Genomic DNA, 13077 nt, shown 5'->3' on the forward strand with positions numbered 1-13077 from the left:
GCCTCCAAAATTGAAAAAGCTGAAATCCAAAGAATGAGGGGTGGGGTCAGGTACAGTCAAGTTGAAGGGGGGGTGGGAGAGGGCCTTGGTGCACAGCCCCAAATGCAGATGTGTGTTTGGGGTCATACACAGGGCTGTCAATTGGGAGCAACTGCCTTGTCCATGCAGCTGCTATCCCGAGATGGGGATGCAGAAAGCACAGCTCTTGCACACGTGTATGCTGTAGTACACGCATGTGAACAAGGCCTGCTTGTTGGTGCTTTCCATAGTAGTAGCAGAACCTCACTCTTAAGCCAAGCTAAGATCTGAGAGGAGCTTTGATGGACATTGCCCATTTTTATCTGATCATGCAGTGCTTGTGTGTGACTGTATCAATGAGTTTAACACTGCTTCAATTCAGATTGTGAGTATCTGGAATGTGTCATCTTCCAACTTCAGTCCCAGTAAGAAGTCTTGCTTTATCATCCATGGATATCTAGATGATGGCTATGAGCCCTGGATTGTGAACATGTGTAAGGTAGGTCTCAGAAATGGACCCAGTTTTCAAGGTTTTCCAGAGGTATTGCACAGTTGGAATAATTATTGATATTTTAGTCGTTGCTCCAGGTGTCCGACGTGAATTGTTTCAGCGTGAACTGGAATTATGGTGCTCATGCTCTGTATCCTGAAGCTGCTAATAATGTCCGTGTGGTCGGGGCTGAACTTGCTCTCTTCATAGACTCTCTTTTGGTGGGTACTATTCCCAGTGTTCCATTTTTCCCTCTAGTAATTCCTTCTAGTATCATAACATTGATGGGCTGCACTCAAATTTCCAACACTCATTTTAAAGGAAACTAATTTTAGGCTAATGTGTAGGACTAAAGAGAATTGATCTGGTTAGAAATTAAGGAGGGCATACAGTGCTTGTTTAAGGTGCATGGACCTGGCCGGTCAGGTGATCCTGACTTCACTACTTGGCCAGTCCTTAACCTGGCATAAGTAGTAGCTCAATACCCGACTTTTCCAGGTAAAAGAGCCCAAGTAGTGAAGGGGATGATGGCTCAGAGCTGCAGCAGTTGGTATTTTGCAAGATAATTTATAGTTTACTGCTGTATGGAGATCATGACGGACTATACTATTCATAGAAGGAAGCAAAACATGTTGCATGGTCATCCTTATTTCAGTGTTTAGTCACTCAGTGGAACATGTGTGAAGCTACAAGAGTTAATAGTCATGCATACCCTTTTGGTTTAGTGACTTGCAAAGTAGTAAATGTTAGCCCTCCAAGGATCTTCTGGATTTTAAAACCTAATTGGCAATTGAGACTTATTTGCTATGACCATTTCCCTTTTAAAGGCTCATTTTAGCAGTACAGAAAATGTAATTTCCTTTAAAGTTTTAAAAACAGAACAGTACAAGAGTAAGTCTCATAAACAATTGCACATAATCTCTGCCCGAAAGAAAGTAAATGCAACGCTTTAACAAGAATGACCTAAATGTTTAGTTGGCTGAAAACTGTCATAAAGAATGGGGGATAATCTGGTCATGGTGGTGCGCATATACTAGCGAATAATGGACCCACTTTCCCAGGGCGCGTTAGAGATGAGGGTGAGTCAGGAAAAGAAAGCAGAGGGTAGGGTAAAAAGGAGGGGGGGGGGGGAATCAGAAGCAAGGGAGGGGAGGAGTTAGGAAGCCAAGGGGCATGTAAACCCAGGAGAAAATGGCTACAGTTTTGAGAGAGGAGGTATTACAGAAGATTTCAGTCTGGGGAAGCCATGGTGATGTCATTGTCTTTGCCTTTCAGGATGCAGACTACTCCCTTTCTGACATTTATCTCATCGGTCACAGTCTGGGAGCCCAGGTTGCCGGGGAAGCTGGAAAAAGGCGGCCTGGAATAGCGAGAATCTCTGGTAAGTTTTTCTGAGGTCTGGTCAGAAAATGCCACAATCGCACTGCGGTGTCAGAAAATGTATGCAGAGCAGTGGTTCTGATTCTGATCTTTTTTTTTTTTTTTTTTTTACACTAAAGGTCTACAAACTTTTGAAATTCTAGGGCTGGCACTGTAAATCTGATGCTTATAAAGCAGGCCTTATATGGTATATTGCAGCCACAACTTTTTGGATAAAGGGCAAAAGTAAGCACCACTTTAGTCAAGTTTCTATTGCTTGTTGAAGTGATTTCCCATCAAGGCTTCAGCACAATGTGGTGGTCAGGGCTTGCATCATTGCTACTACAAGCTAAAGATGGCTGTGAGAAGATACTGTCTGGTGTGAAAACACATCAACATTTTACTACCCACATTGGGAACAATTATCATAGATTGCACCCTATGGTTTTGGTTTTAAGTGCAGCATACATCTTAAAATAAGACAAATGGCAGCTCATATGGAAACCTCTCCAAGCCGACAATGCAGGCTTTCTCATGGTCCAGTGCACTGCTTGTCACTGTCAGAACATCGCCACTGAAGTCAGGTCAGCCAATGTACAGAAGCAACTGACAGCGTAGAAAATCTGAAGATGTCACATGCTGTTGAAGGACAAAGTAGTGTGGCAATGCGTTTAAAAAGCTACTGGCTTCTTTGTCAAGCCCCTTTGTCCACCCTCAGCATGTGACCTTTCCAGAGCTTCCCATGCTATCATATGCTTTTGAACACACTGGCTGACCTGACTTCTAGCGATTTTTGATACAGTGAAAAGCCATGCATTGGTCCTTGGCGCTGACAGCAGTGTCAGCTTGGCGATCTTTCATTACATGTGCTTCTGCCCGTTTCCTTGTAAATTGCCATTTTCTTTTTGATGTAGCACCCCCCCCTAGGTAGGTGATGGGATAGTTGAAGTGTTTGTTTATGGGTAGATTTGCCACACTGTAGGGAGTGTGACTATAATTGTGTGGGTAAAAGCCTAGTTTGGCTCACTGTATTCAGTGAGTTGTGATTCTTTAGTAAGGTCTGAGCTGTGTGTTCTCTGCGGCTTCCAGTCTGTTGGATAGCTCCCTCTGTATCCAGGTAGCCTGAAAAATTTCTGGATGATGGGTGTGGAGTTTTGTAGCATGAATACTCATACAGCCTTAGCCTATCCAAGAGGCAGGCTCTGAAGCATGCATGGAGTGTAGTTATTCTGGGAGCACACCGAGGTTTGGGGCTTGTCCCAGCATGGAGGAGTCCATCCTGAGGAGAGCATGCTACCATAAGGAGGCCTCTGGTGGGAGACATGAGGGAAGAATCCTGAGACCCAGGTGTTTGGAAGAAGCTGAATGAAGGGAGATATTGGTCTAATATCTGGAGGACATCAGTTGGAAGGGGGCTTTATCTGATTTTTGGGCCCTTGGGCTTTAGCTACCCCTCTGGTACCTTGTTAGAATCCAGCTGTTGGTCTATAGGGGACACCAACTTGTGTGCTGATGAGCTCTGTCCAGACATTTTCCTATTTAAATGCTCTAATGGCTCTACTTAAGCCAAAGTCGGTTTAGTGCAAGCTCGGACTTCATAGCTTGCCCTATAGGAAAACCAAGTCCTCAGTTGTACATAGTTCTTATCCTTGGAGTATCCCACCGCTTCCCTCATCCCTATCCAAAAAATACCAAATTCCCCATAGTTGGTCTTTGGAGAAAGTGAATGAGCCTGTGTGCCGCGCGCAGAAGTTGGGGAAAACCGAGACAGTAATTCCTGAGTAGCACTTAGTTTGTGCCCACTGGTGTCTTATCATATTACTAGGTGGAGCTGCAGCAAAATGTACCCTTGGGTTATCAAGGACTTTAAAATACTTTTTTGTATTTATCCATCATAAGCCATGTCATACTTTACAATACTTTGAGCACATAGGTAATTTTTACACCATTATACTATTATCCTCCAAACCTGGTTGGAAACATGATATTTTAGACAATTATGCACTTCCAACCATGTAATAGTTTGGAGAAAGACCTTCTGTTTCAGCATGACTGTGCCCCTGTGCACAAAGCCACCTTAAGGCTTGTTTTAACAAATTTGTTGTGGAAGACCTCCAAGTGGCCTGTCCAGAGCCCTGACCTCAACCTCATTACTTTGCGATTAATTGAAATGCTAGTTGTGAGTAGGTCTTCATATCGAACATCAGTACCTGATCCCACAAATTAGTGTAAACTTACGCAGAAAATTTTGTGGAAAGCCTTCCCAGAAAAGGATAATGGCTGCAAAGTGATGAACACTCCCAATTTAGTGATTTACCGTAATATCCATTTCTCTGACGAACAGACACAGCACCCACCCTTCTGGAGTTGTAATTCTTCTGACACTGCTTGTAACAAAACTGAGTACTTAATAGCAGAGGGAGTATACCCTCTCTACCCTAGTGTCCAGGTTACTGAAAGTGTGAGGTGAGGTTGAGACTGGGATGAGATTATTAATGAATTGCGGCATTTTAGATAAGTACTCGACACCCTCTATAGGGAACTGGATTTTGTGCTTGTCTTTGGCCAGTATTTTAGAATATTGTCAACTTGATTTCTCACACCAATCTTTGAGCTAGTGCTGGCCATGCACTAGGAATTTTTAAAGATGTATTTTTCCTCCTAGACATCTGTTAACGCCAAGACTCATACTTTTGTATGGGATGTTCATATTTAAAATATTTCAGATCCTTTACTTTTCTTAACCCAGTAGAACCTATTCCTTATAACACTTGGGTATTGGTACTATCCCCCTGTGGTCAGCAAAGCATCCTCGGACTCATAGTTCCTGGCTAGCTGGGGCTGTAATTTACACGTGTTTTTATTTCCCTTGTGTTTCACCAAGTCTGCTTTGATATATTGTAGGTCTGGATCCAGCTGGGCCGTATTTCCAAGATACACCACCCGAAGTCCGACTTAACCCAACAGATGCTGTTTTTGTTGATGCGATCCACACTAATGGCTGGTCTTTGCTGCATTTTGGTACTGTATATAAAAATAGCTGTTCATCTGTTTTATCAGTCTGTCCTCCCACTAAATTTTTGCAAAAAATGCAACACTTGTCCCATCTTGTGAAATGAACAAGAAGATTTTGTTTTATAGTATAAAGAGCGGTTTATTCATTCCATCCATTTGAGCAATGTATACATTGTCATGTTCATGTAAAAAAGGCATAGCTCTAGAAAGTTCCATCTTGGAGATTCTTCAGTTTTGTAGGATTGCAGCATTGGCTTTGGTCCACGTGGTCTCGTGGTGAGACTTCAGCTCTATCCAACTGTAGCACCCTACAGGTAGGTGCTAGGTAAATGTATAGTGGGCCTTGTCTGCCTAACAGCAAGGCTGTGACTTATTTAGCTAGGATGTCAGGGCTTCCAGATGTGCCTGATGAGGGGAGAAGTATCCCCACTGGCTCCTGTGAGGATTCTCATAGGGCAGTGTGGGAAGCCCAATCGGGGGACACATCCCAGCTTGTAACTACCCCAGAAAGCTGCTTGTGCTGCAAGGATTCTGGGAGTGAGTAAGTTTGGGGGGGGAAGTGCGTGGCATGGTGTCTTTGGTGGGAGCAGTGTCCCTGGAAGGAGAGCACGGCTGTCTCTCCTCCTGTCTGAGGAAGGTGGATGTCAGCTGAGTGTCCAGAGTGCTGAGTTGAGCTGAGGGGGATCCGGTGTGCCGAGAGGAGAGGGGGGGTCCAGTCCCAGGAAAGCCTACAAAGGTCGTGAGTACTGAGGATTGCCCCTGGGGGTCTGCCTGAAGTTAGAGGGGACCACTCCGGAAGAGGTTCTGGGATCGTGTCAGCTGGCTGTAAAGGGGGTACCTAGGTTGAGGACCCTGAAGCTACAGAGGGGGTACATAGTCAGTGGACCCTGAAGAGTTCAAGGTTAAAGGCGGCACTTGCAGTCTGGGCCCTGATTTGCACAGAGCGTGCCAGTTAAAGTGACAGCTATACAGAGTTCTACAATAAACTACCTCAAGCTGTGCCAGGCGAGGGGGAAAGGCATTCATTGATTTTCATAGTACAACAGTGTCAGGAGTTCTACAGTTCTCAGTCTTGGATCTTCTGGACTACAGTTCTCAGTCTTGGATCTTCTGGACTAGAAGTTGAGGATTCGGCACTTCTTCTGTTCTACAGAGTGTTCTCAGTGTCAGTGAGCGTTGGCTGGCATCACAAAAGCGCCAACGGGTATTTCAGGAGTTAAAGCCCCAATTGTAATTCGTTTGAGCCGCAAGGAGTAGCCTAATCATTCTCTTCTCCCATCCCCTAAATTCCAATAAAAAAAACACAAACAAAGATGCCGGAGTTGTCGCTGCTTCAGTTGTCACACCCAGGGTCACAGCACACATGGGCTGGAGGGGTTACCGATACTAATGGCAGACCCACATCAGGCCATAGGCCTGGAAACCTTGCTACACAACTACTGTAGCCTTTATAAATCCAAAGGGTGTTCCTACCCTTCCCCACAACTTGGACATCTAAATGTGTAGCTTATCTATGCAAGTGGGTCCTGATGGAAGAGGTCATTCCTAGCTAAACATTTTTGTGCATATTGCATAAATACGGACATTAACTTCAAGTTCTATACTAAAATCTTCTAATGTAACACTTTTCAGGGTTCGGCATGATGCAGTCTGTTGGTCATCTGGACTTTTACCCAAACGGAGGGCAGAGCATGCCAGGCTGTGACGAACTTCCTTTCTCATTCAGTAACATTGATTACATGTTTGATGGTAATTTAGAGCCTCCTACAAAATTGGCTGTACCTCAGCAGGTTGCTAGCATTCTGATTGCTGAATTTGTTTTATTACCAGAAGTGGATGACAAGGTCACTTGTAACCATCGGAGAAGCCACCAGTTATTTCAGGAAAGCATTTTGCGGCCTTATGGCTTCACCAGCTACCCAGCACCATCATACAGTGCCTTCCAACAGGTAAGAGCATTGCTATAAACACTCATCATTGATTCCAAGATAGTGGCCATGAGCATTTGTCTGCCAGTTACCAAGTTCTAGAAGTTGAACTGTCTGATGTGATACAATGCGACATTTTTAATGTCCAGAGGCAAACGGCATGGAGCCTTTTAGGTTTAATGAAAGGTATGGTGTAGTGAGTCCTGCGCTGTCTAAACTAGAGCGATAGCAGGGGTTTAAAGGAGACCCCAGATGCTGCTAGTACCGGAACTGGTGACCAAACAGTGTAAGATGTATAAACGGTGGGGGGTACTGCGCTTCTGGGTAGGTGAACAATATTAAATAAACTATATCTGGTGTGTGTGCCTATCACAATATATATAGAAGAGAACTATACCAAATAAATTAAGTCCATATTCATAGTAAACAATTTAAAATAAAAATAAAAGTGCAATACTCTAAAAACCACTTAATGTGCTAATGATGCTTTAGTGACAAATAAGGTGCTCGGGTGCATATATATAAAACCAAAAATGTCACTAAAGCATCATTAGCACATTAAGTGGTTTTAGAGTATTGCACTTTTATTTTTATTTTAAATTGTTTACTATGAATATGGACTTAATTTATTTGGTATAGTTCTCTTCTATATATATATTGTGATAGGCACACACACCAGATATAGTTTATTTATTTATTTAATATTGTTCAACTACCCAGAAGCGCAGTACCCCCCACCGTTTATATATCTTATGTTTAATGTTACACCACCTAAAAAGGCGTGATGTTTTTCAATACCTACAGAAACTGATCTGAAATGGTATGCTAAAATTCTTCCATGAATAGATGAACTGAAGGAAGATTGTTTAGGCTAGGGTTCTAGTCAGAATAGACAGTGTTTTCTTAGCCTAGAGTTCCACTTTGATTCTAAGGGAAGTTCATTCTGACTAGAACCCTTCCCTTAGAATCAAAGTGGAACTCCAGGCTAAGGGAAGTATCAGACGGTCGCAACTAAGTGTTGGGCTTTACAGCAACGCCATAAAGGTAATCCTAGTCTGATCTCTTTAAAATTTTGGGAAGTTTGAGTTTGCTGTGCGCCCTATTGTGCACACCATGTGTTTTTATATGCATATCAATAACACTTACTGTAGGGGTCTTCCTAACATAGTGGGCCCACCATTACGGGACCTTGTCTGCTTGGCCTCAATGGTTTTGATTGTCCTGTACTGGGTACAGTATTCCCATTGCCATTTTTCTCCAATATTGATCTGCATTCTAGACAATATACACCACTCATGGTTGGCCAGAATGGCAGGACTTTTTGAGACCTTTTTTTTAATGATGCATTGAATTTTCATTGTTCCACTGCGTAAATATTTAAAAATGATACCTACTATACCCCTGATGGAGTTGCACAGCCTCATAAATGTGTCAGGTGGAGGACATCAGTTTAGAATAGCAATGTAGATTTCAACTGGTGTAATCTGATATACCCTGTATATTTTGCAACTTCTTTTTATTGGTGAAATATTAATATCTGATTTTATGGATAGATTTGTGATTGTAGGCACTTGACAAGTTCCATAACAGGGAAACTTCCAATTCTATGTTCTAACTAAGGGATGTGGCACATTATGGAGTTTAATCACTGATGCCTCTAAAATTTCCAGATTCTATATGCATTTAATCCATATGTATCTGCTTTGGCAGTTATCCTGGTCTGCTACAGTTACACCCTTGCTTTCAACATTATCACAATTGACACAATAGTGGTTCCATCGTAGAAGTACATGAGAAATGCTTTGTTAGCGGCATAGATGGGATGTGGTGTTTCTTGGAAAATATTCTTTATTTAACCAGACCAGCACCTCTAATTAGTTTCTTATTATGTAAAGTATATTTTTAGAATAGTAGATAAAAATTAGGCACTCGTACAGGGGGTGTTTTAGCTTGATAGACTATCATCCTTTTGCTTCAGGTTTATGAAAACTGACCATGTACAACATTCAGTTTTTGTTTCAACCCATTCCTTACGGCCCTTTAGGAGATCATAAAGCCATGACACAGGCAACTAATTGGCTGTCAGTGGTCACATGATCGGAGCCACAGCCTACTAACTCCCAAACGTCACTGTGACCAGGAGCGATCAGTGACTACACAACCATAGCGGTATGCTCACTCCCAGCATGAAACGGCAATGCATAGGAGACAGCATGGAATAAAACCCACCTCTGTGTTGCCCACAAATGTGTACAACTGGTGGGAAGAGGTTAAAATATCAAACAAAAGCCAAATGTAATATTGCAACTTACCAGTCCTTAGATGTGTTGCATGTGTAGTTTTGGCTTGGTTCACCTAAGCATTCTTGCACTACATAGTTGGTAGGTCATCTAAAGAAAATTGAAAAAGGAAAAATGTATAGATTGCATGGTATCACAATTGCATGTCTTTGACACTTGACAGAGTAAATATGGCTTGTTTTTTGCCTGGAAGACAGATGCATAATAAACTTATCATATTTGTAACCTCTTCCTCTTTGCAGGGTGCTGGCTTCCCCTGCAGTAACAAAAGCTGTGCCATCATGGGTTATTATGCTGATGGCTATACCAAAGATCCAACCACTAGACAGACCTTCTACCTTGATGCTGGAGGCACCAATAACTTTCTACGTATGCAATTCCTTGACTGGTTTGACCTAAGTGCTTTATCACCAATGAGAACTTGGCTTCCTATGTGGTGCAAATCTGGGCATCAATTGTTTGTTTTTTCCAAAACGAATGTGATGGTGCTTGATTTCTCCTTGTCTTCCCACCAGCAATCAACTCTGGCTTTCCAGAAGCCCATTATTCCAGTGTGCACTGGTTCACAAACTCTGACCATCCCTAGAAATCAAGGACCATATCTTGATCCAGCAGCTCTTTAATACTGTGTTCCAGAGAAATTCACTTTCCTGAAGGTTTTTTTTTTTTTTTTTATAGTTTAAGATGCATACAACCCTACTCTAAACATACAGGTCTTGTGTGCTTCACCTTTCTGCTTGATAATGCAGTCAGCCATTGCGTTTTTCAAGGAGGAGAGCCAGCCATAGACTGTGTGTTTTTTCTTTCCTACAGCCAGAGTTGGGGGGGGGGGGGGGGGCGGAGAATAAGCCTCCCATGGAGCTATTGTGTTCTCCCAGTGGACAGCATGGGAAGCCATTCTGGCTGGGAGAACAGTGATTATTGCTAGCAGCTGTAGCCAACAGGCTGGTTGTACCCAGGTCAAATTGGGTACAATCAGCCTGCCTATACATGGTTTGACTCTCAGGCAGTCCCTGCTGAACCGGCCAAAATTCAAACAGTCTATGGCTGGCTTAAGGTCTGGCTGCAGGAAAGGGTAATAAGGTGTTGCTTTGCATATCTGAGTAGATAATCTTTTGAGTGCTTTTCAGAACTCTCTAAAATGTCCTGAGACCTATGAAGGTTGCCATGTAGAATTGTCACAGGTCATAAAAATATATGAATTCTGAATTTGATACTTGGCTGACTGGTTGCTTAGTAGATGAAGTTGAAAAGTCACAGTACCATCACGTTCAACCTGGGTGTGTACAGTTCTTGTTTTAGGTCACTGGCTTGCAGCTCAACTACAAAGCCAGTAGTAGCCAGCCACTGTCTGCAGTCATGGGCTAATGCTCAAAGTAGCATGAGACTAATTGTGGCGGGCAGTGTTTACCGTTCTTGAGGTAATATACAATAACTCTGCTTGCTCAACCTGTCAGTTAAATGTGCCCCCTCTAATAAGAACAGCAGATAGGCTCAAATATAGTAAGAGGCTGTAGGTAATCGGCACATCCTTACCAATGGTAATTGACCAAGCGGGCTGTGTCCTTGGACGCTGAAAGACCAAATAGAACACTTTCCTTTTCAGTGGAATAAAGATTTTTCTAATGAAGCATATCTGCACAGCATGAAGCAGATATCCTACAGAATGACCTGGACAAAATAACGGAGTGGGCAACGACATAGCAAATGAGGTTTAATGTGGAGAAGTGTAAGATTTTGCACTTGGGGACAAACATAAAGGCACAATATACGTTGGGGGGGGGGGGGGGAACCCTTGGGGCAATCAAAAATGGAGAAAGATCTGGGAGTCTTGGTTGATTAGGCAATACCAGGCAATGTCAAGCGGCAGCTGCCAAAGCCAGCAGAATATTAGCATGCATAAAGAAAGGGATGTATTCCAGAGATAAGACTATAATCCTTCCACTTTATAAAACTCTGGGCCTCTGGGCCGACCACATCTGGAGTATTCTGTCCAGTTCTGGTCGCCAGTCCTCAGGAGGGATGTGTTGGAGCTGGAGAGAGTCCAGAGAAGGGCAACTAATCTGATTAGGGGATTGGAGGACCTTTAATTATGAAGAGCGTCTGCAATCACTTGATTGATTTTTTTTTTTTTTTTTTTCTCCCTGGAGAAGACGCCTGAGGGGGGACATGATGGCAATTTATAAATATCTCAATGGGGATCTGGGCATAGAAAAACAGCTATTCAGTCGAAGGGATTGCATGAGGGCTTACAATGCAATTTTAGAGGAGAAGCGTTTTAACCTCGGGCAACGTGGGGGCTTCTTTACTGTTAGGGCTACAAGATTGTGGAATTCTCTACCACAAGAGGTGGTTTCTGCGGGAAGTATGGTGGCTTTCGAAAGTCTTAGACATACATCTCAAGGATCAGAACATTCAGGGCTATGTGAGATGATTACAGCCACACACACCTACACAGGTTGAACTGGATGGACTATTGTCTTTATTCAACCTCCCCTACTATGTAACTATGTAACTAAAATGAAAGTAGATTAATTTGGAGGTTTTTCCAAAATAGTGTGGTGCAAATGGCAGATTTGCGCTTTGAAGGGTCTCTAGAATTCCCAATTCAAAATGTAAACTTTAGAGGACTAGTGAAGTTAATGCCTGCCATAAAAAATGCATTTGAACTATTACTTTGGTAAATATAACACTTGGATTATAATTTGAAGGCCAATGGTAAAGTGGAACTATATCGAAATACCATATACTGAAAACAGTAACACCATTTTAATATAAGCATATTTACCCATCCATCCAAGTCTCTATCCTTTCAACAAATCCCTTTGAACAAAAACCCATAGCATTTTTAGCTGCAGACATTCTTAAGGGCAGGTGATGTAGCATTTACTTCAAGGAATCCATCTGCTCTTAGCTCAGGAAGGCAATAGCGGAGTCCCTCCTCCAGATGGAATTAAAATGCACATAAAGACTCTTGGGATGTAGAACATTTTTGCCTAGGCTATAAACTAGAAAGCCACTGAAGAAATGTAAAAAGACAGTTAAAACAAATGTATAATACAACTTCCTAGCGATTTTACTACTGCTAGCAGCGTAAGGATAAAAAATGTAGTACTTTCTGAATTTAGAAAAATTACCAGCAGAAGTGTGCAAATGTGAATATGGACTTTGCTGATTTAATGCTTGTTCTAATTGAAAGCTAAACATCTACCTTCTGAATCTTGGGTGTTTCTTTGCAGGGTGGTGTAGAGGGGGAGGTTTACCATCCATAATGGCAAGAATACAATAAAACATGGCAATCAGCGCAAATCCTTACTGAACCCTTGCTAATATAAATTAAAAATATGTATATATAATCTAATTTGATATGTCTTCCAAATATGTGAAAATACTGTGTCTCAAGCTAGCATGTGTGTTCAGTGCGGTGTAGCCTTCGGCATCCAGAAGCCCCGCCCAAAAGTTTTTAGGCATTTTACATACATTTCCAGTGAAATGGTCAATGTTCTTCAGCATTTTATCTGTGAAAGAAATTGCACTAATTTTGCACTTGGTTACATATATATAACCATTTTTTGATGGCACATAGCACTTTTAAGTATAATTAATTTTATAGATATTTGAGACCCATAGTATTTTCCCATATTTGGAAGACATATTAAATTAGATTATATGCATTTTTATATTAGCAGGGGTTCAGTAAGGATTTGCTCTGATTGCTCTTTATTGTATCTATCAGAGATGTATAGTAACGAAGTAGAACTACTTAAGTACTGTACTTAAGTACCGAAATGCGGTATCTGTACTTTCCTAGAGTAGAATTTTTTTCTCCTACTTCTACTTTTACTTCACTACATTTTTTCGATGATTTTGATACTTCTACTCAAGTATTTTTTTTTTGTGCTGCATAGTTACTCGTTACTTTTAAAAAAATTACCACTGCCAGAACAGTAGATGGCAGGTTACATAA

At 42.0% G+C, this 13077-nt stretch overlaps 1 protein-coding gene across 1 annotated transcript in view; it reads left to right on the forward strand.

Moving 5' to 3' along the window:
- LOC309563774 (pancreatic lipase-related protein 2-like) overlaps window positions 1-13077 on the forward strand; it is a gene marked incomplete at both ends in the record, with an annotated part of 31738 nt that overhangs the window by 6884 nt on the left and 11777 nt on the right. Inside the window, 7 exons of the mRNA XM_082268378.1 lie at window positions 401-517; window positions 595-729; window positions 1784-1889; window positions 4772-4888; window positions 6515-6631; window positions 6713-6831; window positions 9353-9479. Of these exons, the coding sequence (XP_082124504.1) occupies window positions 401-517; window positions 595-729; window positions 1784-1889; window positions 4772-4888; window positions 6515-6631; window positions 6713-6831; window positions 9353-9479 (838 nt within the window). The remainder of the gene's footprint in view (window positions 1-400; window positions 518-594; window positions 730-1783; window positions 1890-4771; window positions 4889-6514; window positions 6632-6712; window positions 6832-9352; window positions 9480-13077) is intronic.

The sequence above is a fragment of the Pelophylax lessonae genome, assembly GCF_965119305.1.
Source record: "Pelophylax lessonae genome assembly, chromosome: 9".
Taxonomy (NCBI): Eukaryota; Metazoa; Chordata; class Amphibia; order Anura; family Ranidae; genus Pelophylax; species Pelophylax lessonae.